This window comes from Salminus brasiliensis, chromosome 13 (genome assembly GCF_030463535.1).
Source record: "Salminus brasiliensis chromosome 13, fSalBra1.hap2, whole genome shotgun sequence".
Lineage (NCBI taxonomy): Eukaryota > Metazoa > Chordata > Actinopteri > Characiformes > Bryconidae > Salminus > Salminus brasiliensis.
Genome location: NC_132890.1, coordinates 3,432,992 through 3,453,094, shown reverse-complemented (window position 1 = coordinate 3,453,094; position 20,103 = coordinate 3,432,992). Strand labels below are relative to the sequence as shown.

At 47.8% G+C, this 20,103-nt stretch overlaps 1 protein-coding gene across 9 annotated transcripts in view; it reads left to right on the top strand.

Annotated features, from left to right (window-relative positions):
* Positions 1–19,498, top strand: part of shank3a (SH3 and multiple ankyrin repeat domains 3a) — a 221,080-nt gene extending 201,582 nt beyond the window's left edge. For 4 of the 9 annotated variants that reach the window (XM_072694768.1, XM_072694762.1, XM_072694761.1 and 1 more), the window contains 6 exons: positions 573–653; positions 3,002–3,025; positions 3,436–3,560; positions 3,944–4,049; positions 4,438–6,931; positions 15,632–19,498. In XM_072694768.1, coding sequence (XP_072550869.1) covers positions 573–653; positions 3,002–3,025; positions 3,436–3,560; positions 3,944–4,049; positions 4,438–6,931; positions 15,632–16,187 — 3,386 coding nt within the window. In that variant the 3' untranslated portion in view covers positions 16,188–19,498. Of the gene's footprint in view, positions 1–572; positions 654–3,001; positions 3,026–3,435; positions 3,561–3,943; positions 4,050–4,437; positions 6,932–10,243; positions 10,294–11,893; positions 11,935–15,631 lie in introns of those variants that run through there. The other 5 variants (XM_072694764.1, XM_072694766.1, XM_072694767.1 and 2 more) reach the window with 5 other exon arrangements.
* The last annotated feature ends 605 nt before the right edge of the window (positions 19,499–20,103 follow it).

Sequence of the window (20,103 nt, the reverse complement as noted above, 5' to 3'; positions counted from 1 at the left end):
CAGAAGCATCTAATCTTCTGCAACTGTGTATCGGCTTTCTTGTCTTTTCTCTCTCTCTCTCTCTCTCTCTCTCTCTCTCTCTCTCTCTCTCTAGCTCTCTCGTCTCAGCAGGGCTGTGTGTAGAGTGTGTGTGTTTCGCAGCATTAGCTCAGCATGCTGACGGGATTAAAGGTGCGCTCGACTCGAGTCCAGAAGAAAGGAGGCAGGAGAGAGGAGGAGTGAGGCATGGAGAGAGAGACGGGATGTAAAAAACAGGAGTGTGTGTGTCGTTGGAATGCCACAGAGAGAGAGGCAGCGCACGGGAGGGCTGTCGGTCGGACACATGCGGCCTAGCTGAGTGACCTGTCATCTGTGTGTGTGTGTGTGAGTGAGTGTATGTGTGGGCGTGGGTGTGAGAGAGAGCGAGAAGAAGATGAAGAGGTTTGCGTCAGACCGCAGTCTGAATAAGGTCGTGCGGCCGCAGAAGGCATCGAGCTTGGCTGAGCTGAAAAAGCGATGGCAGCTGCAGGTGGGCAGCAAGTGGGGGTCTTCACGCAATTACTCCTCATCCTCACCCTGCCTTTCCTCCACAGCGCCGCCGCCGCCCAAGAGAGCGCCCAGCACCACCCTCACCCTGAGGAGCAAGAGCATGACCGCTGAGCTGGAGGAGCTGGGTAAGACGCTCTCACACTTATACACACACACACACACACACACACACACACACACACACACACTAATTTAACAAATTCAATTTGAAGGATGTAAAAAATATAGCTCAAATGATAGGAAAATATTGCCAGTGATATGGATACCTGTTTTAAAATGTTGGACAAAAGTATTGGGACACCTACATATTACCCTCATGGGAGCTTGTGTGACATCCCATTCTAAACCCATAGGCATTAATATGGAGCTGGTCCCTCTTTGCTCTAAGCTCTACCAGCAGCAGCAGGTCTGGAGCTCTGCTGCAGTTATGGAGTCAGTTGGAGGCTTTTCTGCACTCTGCTCTGAGCTCAGCACTCGGTCCTGACCCCGCTATGTAACTTTACGTGGTCTGACAGACACTCGGTGGCTGAGCTGCTCTCTGTGAGCTGTTCCTCCTAAACTCTTCCACTGTTCAATAATAACACCACTCACAGCAGATGGAGGAAGATCTAGGAGGGAAGGTCTAAATTTCACCAGCTGACTTGTTGTTGGTGGTGCAGCGGTGTCTCCTTTTACATACAGAACCACGCTGGAGTTCAGTGAGCTCTTCAGAACCTCCCGTTCTTTCACTGATGTGTTTAAGAAAGGCAGACTGCAGGGCTAGGGGCTTGATTTTATACACCTGTGATAATCAATATTAAGAAGGTCTTTCTGAGGGCCTCAGAGAGCTCTTCACCAATCACTTGTTTTAAATAAGACAGGCTCCTCCAGAATCCTCTCTAACCATGTGATCTGCTGATGTGCTTCACTTGATTCTGATTTCTTGTTACTATTATAATTACTATTAATTATTAATAGAAAAAAAATGTTACTCCAAATGTGGTTCAAGAAAGGAACTAATAGGGTCATGGGCACCTATGGCTCAGTGATGCTTATGAAGGTCTCGCCTCACGACTTAGTGGTCTTAGAGGATCTGCTGCTAATGTTAGTCTTGGTACCACATACCACAGCAGGACATGTTCAGAATGCTCAAAAAGGGACAAGAGGGACCTACTCAGTATTAGGCAGGTGGTATTAATGTTATGGCTGCTTGGTGTAGAGCTATATTATTTGCAGTTTATCACAACCCTATATCGCTGGATCTGCAAAATCAGCCAATTTATCAGCATCACTATATATCAGTCAGACCCTACCGCATGCACACACACACACACACACACACACACACCTAAGCTTAACACATGAACACTTATCCACACAGTTAGGGGTAGTGTTTTCTTTCTCTACTCTCTCTCTCTCTCTCTCTCTCATTCTCTCTCTCTCTCTCTCTCTCGCTGTTGTTTGCGCTCTACACTGTGTCATCTCCCTCTTTCTGCCATTTGGTCTGTTCAAAACATCAGCTGTGTCTTTCCCACTCAAGCTGTCCTCCTAGTCTAACATACACGTAGCTACAGACACACACACACACACACACACACACACATACACATACACACATCTACACAATATCACACCAAGTAATAAGCTTAAAGTGTACAGATATTTGTTTAGACCGATCAGCCATAACATTAAAACCACATGCACTACATCACATTTACTCTGCTATCCGCCCAAGTACTCTCAGAAGAGGAGGGTCTTCAGTCTGGGTTTGAAGACAGTGAGTGTTGGACTCTGCTGTTCGGACACCCAGGAGAAGTTCGTTCCACCACTTCAGTGCAGGACAGTAAAAAGTCTGGACGCTCGTCTTCCGTGGATCTTAAAGGATGGCAGGTCAAGCCGAGCCGTACTTGAAGCTGGAAGGGCTCTTGGTGGGGATCGGCTTTTGACCATCGCCATCAAGTACGGAGGGGCTGGTCCTTTCTGAGCTTTGTAGGCCAAGGTTAGGGTTTTGGAACTGATGCGGGCAGTAGCTACACTAATGCCTAAGATTGTGCAGGTACCACCAAAACAGTTCTGACCCACAATATCTCTGTCATGTGGGATCTGGCACCAAGATTAAGTCCTGCAGGTTCTGAGGTGGGACCTCCATAAGCCTCAATCAGGTCCAGGGGGCCTATTGCCCTGTCTTAAGCCAGTTCAGGTTACCAGGAACACCCCACAAGACCTGCCTGAAGAAGAGATGCTGTTCTGGAGATGTTTTGGAGAGGTCCATTTTTCCTACTGGCTGTTCACTTGCTGCCTCCACCTGGAACCAGATCAATATCAATATTGTTCACTTAAACTGTTTTTTAATGGTTTTAATGTTATGGCTGTTCTTTTTTTTGCATTAGAAAAAAATATGAACCCCCGCTTGTCAGCTAGTGTCTGTGTTATTCCCTTGTGTGTGTGAGAGAGCGTAATACAGTAGTGTTGTGTCTGTTTATCCCATGCTAAGCATCTGCAAGGAGGAGGCGAGGAGGTGAGTTATGGCTGGATGTTTCTGGCACTGTTCAAGTGTTACCTCAGTGTTACTGCTCACATCAGTCATCAGCAGCGTCTCATCTCACCGCCACTGAACTGCTGTTTAAATGTGTTTTGATCTCATTCATGTTTCTGAATGTTATCTCATTCAGGCATGAGCGAGAGGCCGTCATTTCCACTGGCAGCATGAAACAGCTCCTATTGTCTTTATTGCAGTGCTTGTGAGGCATTACCTACCGTGCATGACAATAACTGTGGTGTTGGCTCTCATGAACACGCCTGTACTACAGTAGGTGTGTGGTGGTTTTTAGATGTAGGTGCATTTCAACTTTTTTATGTGTTTGTGCGTGTGGGTTGTGTGTGTGTGTGTGTGCGTGTGTGTGTGTGCGCATGCATGCATTTGTGCAGAAAGGCTAGATGAAATCTTGGCCTCTCAGGAGTCAGTGCTAAGGCCGCAAGTGGAGGCAGACTACAGAGCAGCCACGGTGAAGCAACGTCCAACCAGCCGCCGAATCACACCAGCAGAAATCAGTGTGAGTCACCGTGTAGACAATAATTCTGTAGACTTCATAACCTACGGGTGTCAAACTACACTACATGTCCAAATATCTGTGGACACTCCTTCTAATGAAGGCCCACAGCTACTTTAAGTTGCGCCCATTGCTGACACAGAGGCAATAGGTTCATGTTTACCTGCTCCAGAGAGTCCTATTCTATTGGCAGGGACTATACAAGCTGTGTCAAGCTCTGTCAACAATGGATGCCAAGTAAAGAAGCTGAATGCATTCATCAGAAGGGCTGTCCACAAACATTTGGACATGCAGTGTATATGAACACAGCTTCAATGGAAATCATATTTTATTTGTGTGTGTGTGTATGTGTGTGTGTGTGTGTGCGCCTGTATGTTTACATGTAGTCTCTTTTCGAGCGGCAGGGTCTTGCTCTACATGGTGCTCTTCACCCAGCGCTGGAAAAAGCTCACATGCAGTTGCCCAAAGGCATGTCCAGAACCAAGTCCTTCGGTAATCCCACAGCATTATACGCATATAATACACCTGTATTACTGAAATGACTGACATCTAGAAGCAGCCTCAGTATTGGAGCACTTGGACCTATTCCAGTGGATATCCATGGATGCTTTTTAATCTAAGGGCTTTCTGAGTTGAATGTTCATATTTGATAAAAGCTGATATGCATAGTTTATAGTGAAGCAATATAGAGATACTTGAAGTTACAATATAGAGGATATATAGAATTTAAGGGGTTATTTTTTTTTAGTCAGTGCATCAGTTTCTATAATAGCAGTCATGACAGGAGGATAGACTGGGACTGGTCCAGTGAGTCATCTTCTGAGGCTGTGTTGACGGCACATTCAGAGTTTTCCATGCGGTCCCGTCTCTGTCCGTGCAGGAGCTACTGAGGAGGACCGGCTGTCTGCCCTGGCGGCGGAGCATAGGTTTCCCCGGAGCTCCTCGATGACGGACAGCCTGAGAGACAGTCACAGCATACCTCCCCCTCCTCAGACGGCACCCCCTCCTCCACCTTCACTCTACTACCTGGACACGGGTCCTCCTCCGGCTTTCTGCCCCCCGCCCCCGCCCCCTAGCCGATTTCATGATCCTAGTCGCTCCAGCTTTAAGCCGGGCTCTGAGCCGCGGCTGCACGCCCTGCCTCAGACCATGTCGGCCGAGCTGTACGAGCCACCCCGGCACGCTGCCCACATCGAGCGGCAGAAGAAGGCCCGCTCCATGATCATCTTACAGGACTCCACCCACCTCCCTGTAGAGCCCACGGACATCCCACGGCCTGGCCCAGCCTCCACTCCGCCTGAGAGGATCAAGAGGAAAGGGCGGATCATCGATAACCCTTATGCCAATGTGGGCCAGTTCAGCATGGGCCTGTACACGCCGGCACCCAGCAAGCCACAGCGCAGGAAGAGCCCGCTGGTGAAGCAGTTGCAGGTGGAGGACGCCCAAGAAAGGGCATCTCTGGCCTTGGCTTCGGTTCATGCCCGGGAGCACTCGCCCACAGGCCGGCTATTGGCCCACCACACCAGCAGGGCTGAATACTACCAACAGCAGCTGCTGCAGGAACGTACCCGTGCCCAGGCTGAGGGACTGCTGCAGGGTAAGGGGCCTTTTGCTGCTGCTATTGCCGGTGCCGTCAAGGACAGGGAACGGCGCCTCGAGGAGCGACGGAAATCCACAGTCTTCCTGTCCGTGGGCACCATGGAAGGCAGCTCAGCCGCACCTGTAGAGGCCCCCTCTCTCACACAATCCCATTCCGTCGATGAACGCTTGCTGACCAGCGAGCTTGGTCAGCTGCCTCCGCCTGCCTTGGCACTGCGACCCTCTCCAGGCGGCACCACTTTTATCCACCCTCTGACGGGCAAGCCCCTGGACCCCAACTCCCCGCTGGCACTTGCGCTGGCCGCAAGGGAACGGGCTTTAACCTCCCAGAGTCAATCTCCTGCCAGCAGCCCTGAACCCAGGACTAAACATGAGGCTGCTGGAGGAGTGTTGCTCATGGACACCCAGACCAAAGAGGCTGAGCGTTCAGAAGGAGAGGGGGAACTTGCTTCACCCCCCTTCTCCCCTGGAGGAAAAAGAAGTTACACTCCTGCCCCTACGAGTAAGATCCAGTGGGGAACGCCCACCACTGCAAGAAAAGAAATAGGAGCGGAGAAGAAAGATGAGAGAAAAGTGGAGGACAAGAAGAGCATGATCATAAGCATCATGGACACATCACAGCAGAAGACTGCTGGACTTATTATGGTTCATGCAACCAGTAATGGACAGGCAGTGGGACTGGGCCCTGAAAGAGTCTCCCCGCCTCCCAAAGGCAAGCGATCAGAGAGCCCCAAACCGATGCTAGCAGAATTGAAGCGTGCCAAGTCCCCTAGTCCAGAATCACCCTCCAAAACTACTCCAGCCCCAACCGCACCCTCAACCCCTCAGGCTCCACCTAGCCCTGCCTCAGATAAAACCCCCCAGCCTTCCTCTAGCCCATCTTCAGATAAAACCCTGGCCCAGGGAAGCTCAGAGGAAGACGTGGAGCCCTATACAGTCACCTTACCACCTGCTATGCTGTCCTCAAGTGATGAGGAGACACGAGAAGAGCTTCGCAAAATTGGGGTGGTTCCTCCACCAGATGAATTTGCCAATGGTCTCCTGGCAAAGGCACCAGAAGCTGCTGTACCTCCCGCTCCTCCTTTGGCAGGCAAGCAAGCTGTCCCCTCAGACTCAGCCCCTGCCCCTGCCCCTTCGACAGCAGCTGCTGCAGCAGCAGCACAGGCCCCCACCACCAGTGGCCCACCAGCAGCCTCAGGGAAGCCATCTGAGCCCCACCTGGGCCCAGAGTCTGCTGCTGACTCCGGGGTGGAGGAGGTGGACACTCGTAGCTCCAGTGATCACCACCTGGAGACCACGAGTACCATCTCCACCGTCTCCAGCATGTCCACATTGTCCTCAGAGAGTGGTGAGCCCACCGACACTTACACCTCCCATGCCGACGGCCAGACTTTCATCCTCGACAAGCCGCCAGTGCCTCCAAAGCCAAAGCTCAAGTCCCAGCTCAGCAAGGGCCCCGTGACGTTCAGGGACCCCCTGCTCAAGCAGTCCTCTGACAGCGAGCTGCTCTCGCAGCAGCACGCGGCTGCGTTAGCTGCCGCCACGGGGGCCTCGGGCCCGGCAAGACCCCGCTACCTCTTCCAGAGACGCTCCAAGCTATGGGGGGACCCCATAGAGCCCCGTCCGCTTGCAGGCGCAGAGGAAGGCAAACCCACTGTGATAAGTGAGCTCAGCTCCAGACTGCAGCAGCTCAACAAGGATACGCGCTCGCTCGGAGAGGAGCCCCTCGGGGGCTCACTTGACCCTGGACGCAAGTCGCCCGTGGCTGGTGCCAGGTAAGGGGTCAGCTTAGTAGGATCAAGTTCAGATTGTTCTAGGATTTTATCAATTGTAGTTATAACTCTGAGACTTCATGAAGATCCTGCTCAGCACTAAGGGGCAGATTTATCAGATGCCGCACATTTCACCACTGTGATTAGTGGTGTAGTATTTCTTGTGACCATTATGTACATGAATACTGCTGCAGTATATCTGCAGTGCTGCTGTCCAACATGTCACAATCCCATTTTCTAGAGGAAATAATGGAGGGAAAAGCAAAGAACCCACTGTCATGAGCTGCCTGTGCAACTGTTGACCTCATAGTCAAGCAAGAAGCCTTTCAAAATATGCTTAGGACATTAAATAAGCAGACATATTGGAGGAAGACATTGCAGACATTGTTTGCAGACACTTGGGACATCAAATAAAACAAAAAGCCCATGAAATAAAACTGATAGAGATGGATCAGCGTCACTGCAAGGATCTATCATTTGTCGGCAGGCACTTCAGTGAGATTTGGGTCACAGCCTAACGATGATGATTCCTTTGTAAAAAGGGTTTTTGCATTAAAAATGAAACAAATAAAAAAGCTCAATCTGACACAGTTTTCATGATCACCCTCTGAATAGAGGCCATCATATTTAACTGGCAAGCTTTCTTCATAAAATCCACCCTTTGAGATATTACTTTGATTAAACCATGGCTCATGACGTACATACACAACAGGTCCAATTGTTTGTGGACACCCGTTTTTAAAAAAATGAATTCAGCTATTTTAAGTTGCCCCCATTACTGATACAGATGTGCAAATGCACACACACAGCTTGTCTAGTCCCTGTAGAGAAGTACTGCCAATAAAATAGGACTCTCTGGAGCAGATAAACATCATGAAGCTATTGTCACTATGCTGCCTAATGCCAGGCGTGGGACTATAGAGGGGTATAAAAAACCCCAGCATTGAGCTGTGGAGCAGTGGAAGAGCTGTGTTCTCTGGAATGATGGTGATGGTGCTCCATTCTGTACGTTTGGATGAATTGGGGAGTTGGGGATGATGAGGTCAACATCCTGACCCCACTAACACTCTTGTCACTGAATGCAGTCAAATCCTAAATCCTACACTTTACACTTTCTACCAGATTTTAGAGCACTGTGAGGATTTGATTGCATTCAGCAACACAAGCATTAGTGAGGTCAGAATGTTGTATGATCATCAGCCCACCCCATCCCCAACTCTCTGACTCGTCCCAAAAGTACTGGATTGAGCTTCCCATTAATCCAAAGAACACAGTTCTTCCACTGCTCCACAGGTCAATGCAGGTGGGCTTTATACCCCTCTAGCCCATGCCTGGCATTAGGCAGCATTATTTGCTGTACTTCTTTCTTTACAAAGACTAAGTCGGAAGTGGGTGCAACCTAAAGTAGCTGAATGCATTCATTAGAAGGATGTCCATAAACATTTGGACATAGAGTGTATCTCAGCCTGCCATCCAAGCAACACTTGCTATGTTTAGGCCTAGTAGTCTGCCAAATTTATCCTGTGACAGATGCAGGATTATATCTTACAGTTGAGCACGTGTGCTAACAGTGCTTGATGCAACACTAATTTTCAAAGATCTGTGCATTAGCATTAGCTGTTATTGCCTCAGCTGTTATTTAGTGATGTTAGCACATCCGAATTGCTCTGACTCATCCCATTTTGTCTCTCAGGCAACGCTGCTTCCCTTAAAAGCAGGTGCACATTGAAAATTGAGATTTGCATCTATAATAACTGCAGGAACAGTTCTTGCGTAAGCAGCAGTGGTCTAGACATTGTGGAGACAGGTTGATGTACAGACTGTATCACACTGCGTGCAATATGGGCAGGAGGGGCACTCCCGCTCAACCCCCAGATAATTCATAGTCTTTTAAGTGACCTCCTGGTCTTTACGAGGCATTACAGCCTAATGTTTAAATTGCTCTTTTTCATTGAGAAGTTTGGAGCTTCAGCAGTATCTCAACGCTCGACGGCTGCTGGTAAGTAAAGGAGACTTGCTGGTCTCTTAGCGAAGCTGTAGAACCTGTAGATCTCCGGTGTAGGAACTTAGAAGGAACTTCCCACAGCAGGTCTCCTGTAGAGGCTTAGCCTACATGAATACACAGGTATGTTCAGGCACAATAGCAGGTTTTCCATCCACTGAAATTTGCAGATTGAAAATGCGCAAACTAAAAGCCCAAAATGCAAAAACATTAATAAATAAAAATATCGTACAAAGATTTTAACGCTAGGTTGAATTTTTACAATATATCGAACAGTTTTTCAAATAAATAATGACGTATCAAGTCTTAAGTCACATGATTTTTTTGACAGTTGGCACGGGTGGCCAGTGACTGGAGAAAAAACTGGCCCTGTTGATGGTCCAATCACAACACAGCTTTTCGAAGGTTGCCTTCCACATTCTGAAACACCAAATTCCCAAAGATGGTCTGAGAACTTCCAGAACTGTCTGCTGCGTTTGTGCTCCGAGATGTATGGTGGGCGTCGTTGGGGTGGCACAGAGATTTCAGCCCTCATTAGGTGGGCCATTGCTCACCCTGCCCGGCATCTCTGAACTGCAAACAGCTGACCAGAACTGACCAGCCATAAACAAATCTCACACAGCTGTAAAGATGATTCTGATAAAAGCCGGCCGAGTTAAAATCTCTCCATATTTGCAAGATTTGAGCTCCCCATTAATCCAAAGAACACAGTTCTTCCACTGCTCCACAGCTCCTCAATGCTGGGGGGCTTTATACCCCTCTACTAGCCCATGCCTGGCATTAGGCAGCATGGTGCCAATAGATTCATGATGTCCTGTTCTATTGGCTGTACTTCTTTCTCTACAAAGACTAAACAAGCTGTGTGTACATTTGCACATCTGTCTCGGAAGTGGGTGCAACCTAAAGTAGCTGAATGCATTCATTAGAAGGGTGTCCACAAACATTTGGACATAGAGTGTATCTCAAAATATATCCAATTGCTATGTTTAGGCCTAGTAGTCTGCCAAATTTATCCTGTGACAGATGCAAGATTATAGCTTCATTAGTTTAATAGCTTATTAATAGCATATTTGCGAGATTTCGATTGCGATGCCGCTCCTGATCACGCTAGCCGAGGCCATCTTAAGTTTCCTCGCATAACTGAAGTGGATGGAAACGCGACACAATGCTGAAATTTCATAATTGCTCGTAACATTTGTGAAATGTTTGAATGGAAACCCGGCTGACGGTCAGTAGTGAATGATTTCTGTTTTTGTTTTGTTTTTTTGTGTTAATATCCTGAACTACAACTGAAGCCCTTTATATTCCTACAGATGTGACAAGGACATGGAAGAGACTAAACCTTAGCTTTTAGCCCACTAGGGTAAATCAAACATCATTCCTATTATTTTCTCATCTCATCCACTAATCCCACATTAATCAAACAACCTCTGCTGACTCTTTGCTTTTAGTAATCACATTCTCCAGGTGATCTGTTGCCTTGTGCCCCCCCCAGCCAGTCCCTAAACAATGTCCCTTTTATCCAAATTGTCATATCTCATATCCCAAAAAAGGACATTTGATTAAAATGATGTTCTACATTTGACCATTTCCAATTTTCCAATTCCGGCCTTTTGTGTGGTGTAGGGCTGAGGTTTCCAACCCTGGTCCTAAAGGAGACCTCCTGTCCTGCCTATTCCAGAGGTTTCCTACCTCCTAAACCACTAATGCTCAATCCTGGCCCTTGTGGACCTCCTGCCCTGCCCATGTTAGAGGTTTCCTACCTCATCCTACACCAGAGGTTCTCACCCCTTGACCTGAAGGGCCACCTGCCTTGCATATTTTTGTGTTTACCCTGCTCCCAACACACCTGATCTGGCTAATCAACAAATGATCAAGCCTTGATAAGCCCTGAGATGAAGGTGGGGTGTCAGAGCTGGGTAAACAACACAAAAACAAGCAGGGTTGGAGGTCGTCCAGGATGACGATCGAGAACCGCTGGCCTGCAAGGTAGTTCTGCGCCTTGCTGTGGGGTCTTCACATGGTAATAGAAGGCCTGGAATGTGCCTCTGATCTCACTGATCTTCTGACCTCAATACTCAGCCTCTCTTGGTACACGTCTCCAGCATTCTCATAGTAACACCTAACCCCCGTCAAACACTTCTCGTAAACTCCAGCTCCATGTGGACATGTGGACGTGTGTATATGTGTGCAGCCACTGAGGGCCGTCAGAAGCGTGAGGGTCAAATCTGTGATGTCGCTGAAGGCATGCGATGAAGGTCCTCCTCATCAGCATCAGTCCCTCTTCCCTCCTTGAAGTCTGTCTAGTGTCCCAGTGTTAATCACTGCGTCAGTCCCCTCTGGTCCCCACTTATTCGTGTCTAGGCTAGTGCTTGCTCACGGTGGGCTTTGGGATACGTGCTGTGTTAATGCCTCCACCAGGCTCTTCTTTGGTCCATTCCTAACACTCTGACTGTCATTGCTTCTCTCAAAGTCTTCTAGAAAAAGTGCATTCATTTGTTTTGTTTTTTTTTTGTTTATTTGTTTGTTTGTTTGGTTATTTGTTTTTTTCTGTATTTTGTTCTGTTTATCATACTGGCAGCTGACCCTAGACTTAGACTTGTGTAATATGACACCTGCGAGATAAGCGATCCTGCCTAGGCTGTTGTACGTTAATGTTCAACGTCATTTTAACGACTTATCCCGAGCCTATCTACCCAAGAACCGTAGAAGCTGAAGTCTGGGGCCAGCTGTTGATTTGTCTCATGGCTTTTGTTTGGTTTGACATTGTTGATGTGAAATGCCTGTCTGTTTCTGCTCTCTCATGGACTGATGCTAACCGACCGCTCTTTGTTTATCATTGCCTCTATCTCACTCTCTTTTTGTCTCTCTCTCTTTCTCTTTCTTTCTCTCTCACTTTTACTCTCTCTCTTTCTCTTTGCTCACTCTCTCTCTCTCTCTGCATGCCACGCTGCTCTGTCTAGAACTGAATCTGAGGCTAAGCCCCGGAGGGCCGGGCACCTGTGTAAGTGCGCATGCATCATCTCATCTTCTTCTCTTTCCTCCTCTAGCCCTGACTCACCACCACCCCCACACCTCCTTCTTCACACAAGCCCTGCTTTGCTCCTCCCCCTTTTCTCCACCTGTGCACCTTCAGCCATCACACTAACACAGTTGTCCACTCTCACAGTTATGCAGCATAGTTCAACACAGAGCTCAGGGAAGAGGGTCTGTGGTTAAAGGGCTGGAACCTCATCCTTGACACTTTTTTGGGAGGAGCTAAAGACGAAACCATGGTCTGAAGTGTAGACCTTCATGACGTCCGTCACCTGAAAGCCCTTGAGGGGTGTAGCAACTCAGTGTACGATGCTGGGTTTATGATTCATGTTGAATCGAAAGTTGGACCCAGTGCAGCTGATATCATTAACGGACAAAAGTTTTGGGACACCTGCTCAGCCACTCTCTCATCTCAAATGAGATCAAGGGTATCAAGGGTATTAAAAAGAGTTGACCCTGCTTATGTTGGAGTAACTGTCTCTACTGTCCAGGGAACAACGCTTTCTACTAGATTTTGGAGGAGCATTGCTGTGAGGATTTGATTGCATTCAGCAACAAGAGCTTTAGTGAGGTCAGGATGTTGGATGATTGGATGGACTCCAAATCCCAAAAGTATTGGACTTCTGAGCGCCATCACCATCATTCCAGAGAACACAGTTCTTCCACTGCTCCACAGCTCAATGCTGGGGGGCTCTATGCCCCTTCCTAACCCACGCCTGGCATTAGGCAGCATGGTGCCAATAGCTTTCATGTTCATGCCACAGGCTCCAGGGAGTCCTATTCTACTGGCAATACTTCTTCCTCTACAGGGACTGTATAAGCTGAGTGTTTGTGGGTGTGTGCATTTGCACATGTATCAGCAATGGATGCAACTTATGTAAAGTAGCTGAATGCATTCATTAGAAGGGGTGTCCACAAACATTTGGACATGCAGTACAGTGTATGAAGCTGGAATAGACGAATGCTCCCTGATAGACTGCTGTAGAGTGTTGTGATTAGTCATCAGTGGGACATATTCAGTGTGTGACCAGACGTCAGAGTGTATTAAGTAGTCACTCTATTTATTTAGGAACCTTCTGCTCAGTCATTTGAAGGTTCTCCACCCCCTCGTCCATGCTTTGCTCTCGCTCTCTTTTTCTATCTCTCTCTCTCTCTCTCTCTCTCTCTCTCTCTCTCTCTCTTTCTCTTACTCTCTCAGCCAGACAGGTCTGTGCTCACCTGATGCATGCTACTTTGCTCGATGTGCTCTGGCAGGGCCTGCATCTTTTCACATGTAGATGAGATTAAGGTTGTCTGTTCCATTCATATTTCATCTCCATTATTTCACGTTTCATTTTTTCTTGCCACATTTTTGCCCGTAGGCCAGTTATTAACCACACATTACCGTTCGTGTCTCTTCACGACGTCAGGGTAGAGTATTAAAAACAACTGGAGAACACTTTTAGCCAATTCTTCATGGATTTTCTTTCTCTTTTATTTAGAAGCAGATAACGCTCTGTTTTATGAGGTGAGGCCGTTTTGGTGGCCTTGCTTTTTCAAAACCTCTTAAAAGTAAAGGTTCAAAAAATGGTTCATTGAGCAATGCCATAGAGGAACCACTTTTAGTTCCATAACAGAGATGGGTGCAGCCTTCACATCAAGCCACGGTTGCTTAAACCTTTGAAGCCCCTGGGAACCTAAATCTGAGTTCTCTTTCTAATTAGGCTCAAGAACCTAAATCTGGCTCCTCAGGCCCCCAGTGTAAATGTACAGAGTAAGATCTTCTCAAAGATCTTCCCACCAATTTTGCTATCCTCTCCATGTGGAATGGGCGGTCCTAAAACCGGCATTTCTTACATCAGCATACCCCTGACCAATCCCAAGGCTAACATGGCTCCGCCCTCTTAATGAGTCTGACTAACCTGTGGAACAAAAGCCAAAACTAGAGCTAAACCTTGTGAGCTAGTGAGCTAAACCTCGGGGAGTAGCTGCCTCTCGTGCCCCGTCCTCTTTCACATTCGGCAACTGTCTCCTCTTTGCTTGACTACGGAATCTGGCTGGGCTGGGTGCCGGGATGGACGGGAGGTCCCGACACAGCGTCGTAGCAGGGGAGATCCCCGTACCCTGCCATACCGGCACAGTGTACAGCGGAGAAGTGGACAGACGACGGGGCACTCGGGGCAACCCCCATCAATAAGGCCTGTATATGGGCTGGTAACTCGGTTCCAGATACCAGAACCCTGAAGATCTGTGAGATCACAACTGTTCATTAGAATATTTAGACCACGCCCAGACCGTTCTCGGAGAGGTGTGAGGAGAGCATTTGGTTGATTTTTAATATCATATTTCTATTGCAACTTTGCTGAACATATCACTGAACACGTGTTCTCAGGGGCGTTAAGAGATCCTTCATACTGTCATGTCTCTGTTACAAATGAAAGTCATTGGAGGAACCATCTGAAGCATCTTTATTATTAAGAGTGTAGTGAGAGGCAGCTCTCCACCTTAAGGCTCATTTATACTCCCTTTTTTGTTTTAATTTTTCCCCAATGTAGATCGCATATCGTATTCTCTCCCCTCCCCTATCACATACACCGCTCCCGACACTAGTGAGGGCGAGACCAACACACACACCCCCTCCGACACATGGCCAGCAGGCCACACCTCTTTTTTCAAACTGCCTCACCAGGCAAAAAATGCCCCAAAGGGGTGAGGCACCGGCTCTCAGACACCAGTGACGGCCAGCGCCGCACTAGTGTGATGTACCCACCCTAGAGTTGTGCTCTCTCGGGGCCCTGGCTGCCGATGGTTAGCAGCCTTATCGGGATTCGAACCAGCAATGGACCACCCGGGGCCCTACACTCCCTTTACGTACGGAAACGAAAACGTTTGGTGACGATGGTGAAGTTTCTTTTCCGCCATGTTTCACTTGAACTGTTGGTTGCACTGCTCCCACAGAGTTTCCTGTGGTCCCTCCGTATCCATAAGCTTTCAGAAATTGTGCACAAATACGGATAAAATGAATGCTGAGTAGGGACATAAGGCTCTGTCCGTATCCGTGTTGAACGTTGAGCATAAATGAGCCTTTAAAAGACATCAGCATACCCCTGACCAATCACAAGGCTAACATGGCTCAGCCCTCTCTTCGAGTCTGAGTAACCTGTGTAACCTTTAAAAGTTCCATCCACACCAGAGGAAAACTCTCCCGATTACAGTGTAGTTGTTGAGATTTCGGGGTATTCTGCATTATCTGGGGTCGCTAAACTAACATCCGCTCATCAGGGCAGGCTGTTCAGGTGTTCTTTCTAATGCAGCAGCGCTCTAGTACTCTCCTGCTTGTGTTCCGGCTAAACGCATTAATCAAACATCTCACTAACACAGTGTTAATGCGTTTGCCACGTCTCTGGCCAACTGACTAATTAACTGTGCTGTCCTAAAATGACTGGTTTGGCTCATGATTCATGAATGATAGACCTCGCAGGAAAGAGCCACTATAGACTAGAATGGGATAGAATAGGACAGAACAGTCGGTTGGCTCTTTCCTGGGTTCCTACACAAATTTAATCTTCGCTTCCCATTTCTTCTCCTCTTCTTCCGTTCTTTTCCATTCCATCCCCCTTCTTCTCTCTCTCTCTCTCTCTCTTATTCTCTCTCTCTCTTTCTCTCTCTCTCTCACACACCCACAGACTCTTCAGCAGTCTAGGCGAGCTCCACACCATCTCTCAGAGAAGCTACGGCACCACCTACACCATCCGGCCGGGCAGCCGATACCCGGTGACCCGCCGTACCCCCAGCCCCGGCTCCGCCTCTCCAGACCGCTCTGACCCTCTAGGACCCATCCGGGGTTTTGGCCTGGCTACCTCCCCCACCACCCCCCCTACCATCCTCAAATCCTCGAGCCTCAGCCTGCCTCACGAGCCTAAAGAGGTGCGCTTCGTCATGAGGAGCTCCAGCGCCAGGAGCCGCTCCCCGTCGCCCGCCCATTCCCCCGGCCTGCCCACCCCACTCCTGACCCTGCGGCCCTTCCACCAGAAGCCTCTGCACCTGTGGAACAAGTACGACGTGGGCGACTGGCTGGTGAGCATCAACCTGGGCGAGCACCGCGAACGCTTCCAAGAGCACGAGATCGAGGGCTCCCACCTGCCCGCCCTCACCAAGGACGACTTTGCCGAGCTGGGGGTGACCCGCGTCGGGCACCGGATGAACATCGAGCGCGCCCTGAAACAGCTGCTGGAGAGTTGACCCCTCGCCCTGCTGCGTCTGTAGCTAGCCTCGCCACAAAGCTCTTGTTCCCTTGCTCTCTTCTCTGCCAGGCTTTTCCCTTTCCTTTTTTTCTTTTTTCATTTTACGTGTTTTTGTTTCGATTCATGTATCCTTACTTAAGCACCGAATCATCTTATTGGTTCAAACGAAAATAAGCCCCACCTCTTTAGTAGCACTTTTGCTCCAAACCCCTCCCCATCTGGCTAGCGGCAGCCGATTAGACGGGTTCCGTGTGCTAGAGTGGGGCTGTGAATTGCATGAACATCGCGTAGAACATCAGTGAAAGCTTGACTTGCATTACCGAACACGATAATCGCCCTTTCCATGTTCCCTCTCTTTCTGTACCCTCGGCCTATCTCTATCTTCCGCTTAGGGTCCTCCCAGTCATTTGAAACAACAAGGAAACAAACAAACAAACAAAAAAACAACAACAAAAGGAGGGATGATGTTGGAAGAGGGAAGTTCAGTTGCCTTTCAGAGTATTTTTTAGAAGCGGATGAGCAGAGCGGGTGTGGCAGAGTCGTTTCTGACTGCCGCTTGCCCCCTTCTGGCTGAGGGACGTATTACATCTGGAGAATGTTAAACCAACACTAGTGGCTTTTTCATAATCAAGACTTTTCCTTTGGGGTTCCAAAGGGAATGTGACATTAGATAGGATATCTCAATGTATTTACATAGCTTTGAAAAGGAGAGAGGCGCGAGAAAAGACAAGACGAACTGTGCAAGAAGCGCACGGGTCTCTCTCCCTTAGATGATGTTTATTCCATCAATAATTTACTCATTTTTACCAATTATATACATATATATATTTGACAGAAAAAGTATATAGATATATATATATAACATTTTGTCATAAATATAAAACTTATATATGGTATTCTATATAAAGACAAAAAACACTGTTGAAAATGAAGTTTTTTCCTAATGGTCATCCTTTTATGGACTGTAGCATGAGAAGTCGCATCGCTGGGTGTGACGGGTATCAGATTTGTCAACAGCGCATTGTACCACCCCCCTTTTTTCCCCTCTTGCTTTATTATTGTGGTTCAACAAAACTTGGTCTTCCGCCTACAATTAGGGCGTCCCACGGTGGAGAGTGTGTTAGACGGACCTCCTCTTATCTCACACACAAACACACACTGCTGCAGTACTTGACCGAATCTTCTCCATGAGGTCCTCAGCTTCTTGCGCGCTCACGCATCTAAATATTCCTCCATATCAGACTCAATTATTATTAAAGTGCACTATATGGACAAAAGTATTGGGACACCTGCTCATTTACTCAGTCTCTTCCAAAATCAAGGGCATCTGCTCCCTACTGTCCAGGGAAGAAGGCTCGCTACTAGATTTTGAAGGAGCATTAATGAAAGGATTTGATTGCATTCAGCGACAAGAGAGCGCTAGTGAGGGCAGGATGTTGGATGATGATCAACGCCTCACCTCAGCCTCAACTCAGGCCAAAAGTATTGGATGGGAATCCAGAGCCATGCCGCTTTGCCATTAGCAGCCGGAGTCCAAGAGAGCACAACTCTCGGTGGTCACTTCCCTAGTGATGTTGGCCGACACAGGCCTCTGTTAGCTAGTGTGGTGAAGTGGGGGTCCCGGCCTTTTTCTATAAGCGAGTTGGCATGTGTTAAAACCGTACCCTCCTAGTGTCGGGAGCACTAGGAACGGTTCCACTGCTCCACAGCTCTGTGTGCTGGGGAGGCTTTATACTAGATGAGCACATCTGTGTCAGCAATGGGTGCAACGTAACGCAGCTGAATGCATTCGTTAGAAGGGGTGTCCACATACTTTTGGACATATAGTGTACGCTTTCTTGAATTTGGCGACATTAAAGAAGAAGAAGAAGAAGACGAAAAAAAACAAAGCGAGATCAGCAATGCAATAAAAGAGTGTGCATAATGTGTGTGTATGTGTGTGTGTGTGTGTGTGTGTGTGTTCACGTGTGTTGCGATGGGCCACCGTGGGACAAGAAACATCTTTTTACCATACATGGTGGTAGCACAGCTGCATGCTACCGACAGATGTTTTGAGATCTCATAGAAGACACAGAAGGCAGAATCTATAATTGTAAGAGATTTTCTGAGCCACTACACAGGGGCTCGTGTGGCTCAGGGGCTCTTCAGCTCTAAGCTCTCTAAGCACTGAAGCATTTCGGCAGTTCATTTCGGGCTCGTTTATTTGGTTGTTTATTTATTTCTAGATTTATTTGTGTTTTTCTGTTTGTTGAACCCCATTGTAGGTGGATTTTGTAGCTTGTGAAATATGACGCTTAGGATAATTTTTTTATTGATTCACACTTAGACCGAATTTTAGAACGACTAAAAAGACGAAGCTAAAAAAAAAAAAAAAAAAAAAAGAACAAAGCTGTCCTTTCAAAACTCACAAACTGTATATATGGACAAATTACAAATGATTTGCTTTTTATATCAATCACAAGCAATGTATATATGATAGTTTTCATATAAATTTTTAAAAATCAAAAAATATATAGATCTATATATGAATGTTTGGCATATATGCATAGTTAACCACCTGTCCAAAAAGGTGAAAAGATTTTATTCTTTGTATGGACCGAGTTTGGGGATGATTTGCACAAAACAAGGTGCTAACATTCAAGCCATCCACTCTCACCTCTCCACGTCCATCACTTCCCTCCATCATCGTCCCTCTACAACGAAAAACTCACAAAGTGTCACTCACACACGAGCACCCACTTCATTTACTTCCTACTTCGTACAGACTGCAAGTATAAGACAAAAGAAAGAGGTTGCGGCTATAAAACTACGACACAAGCACCAACAGTTTCATCCCCGGCGTTTCTAATCTACATGCCAACAAAGTTCAAAGAGTCCAGACGTGAAGAGCCAAGGACAACCCTTCTTTTACAGAATCCTGCATCCTGCTAATGAAGCTTTCTGGAGCCACCCCCCATTTAGCACCTCTCATCACTCTGGAGTCCAAATCCAGCCCCAGACTTTTCCACTGCTCCTTTCTTCTTGAGCCACTGGATGGGGGTGGGCTTTGCGTTAGCCTTAGCTCGTCCAGACTACCTTTACAGTTGCACTTTTGATGAGAACCAAGCTGGAAAAAGGAAAGGAACAACCTAACCTAACCTAACCTTCCAGATGTTGTGAGGTGGGACCTCCATGAGCATCAGTGAGCCTTGGGTGCCCATGTCCCTGCTCACTGTCCTACCAGGAACACCCCAGAAGACCTGTCTGATGTTTTGGAGATGTTCTGGCCCAGATGTCTTGATGCCTAATATCCCAAGATAACATGCCCATGTGGGGTATGGGCCCCTGTATGGGTAGCCCAGCTGGCAGCCAGAAGGCTTTGTTCATGCTGGCACCACATATTGATGCCCACCAGGGTCCCACCAGGGTCAGTGATGGGACCAAGAGGGGTTTTCTATGATGGGGGATGATGGGGGATATGTTGTACACTGCACATGTGGCCTAGATGGGACCCATGTGAGATTAGGATGGGCGGTAACAATTGGGCCCATTTGGGAAGCCACCTAGCCCACATGAGCATGTTGGCTGGGATGTAGATGCCACCCGTAAGAAAACCACACAAACGGCATTTATGGCTTTTCAAATGGGCCCGATTGTTACAGCCCATCCTATCATGTACAACATAGATGGGGCCCCTCATCCCTCATCATAGATAACCCCTCTTGGTCCCATCACTGACCCTGGTGGGACCCTGGTGGACATCAATATGTGGTACCAGTGTGGACAAAGCCCTCTTGTTGCCAGCTGGGCTACCCATACAGGGGCCCATATCCCACATGGGCATGTTATCTTGGGAAATTAGTACGTTTGCTTCTAATTAGAGTCAAAACTGAATGAAACCACAGCCATAGACAGTTTTCCTTTCTCCAGCTGTA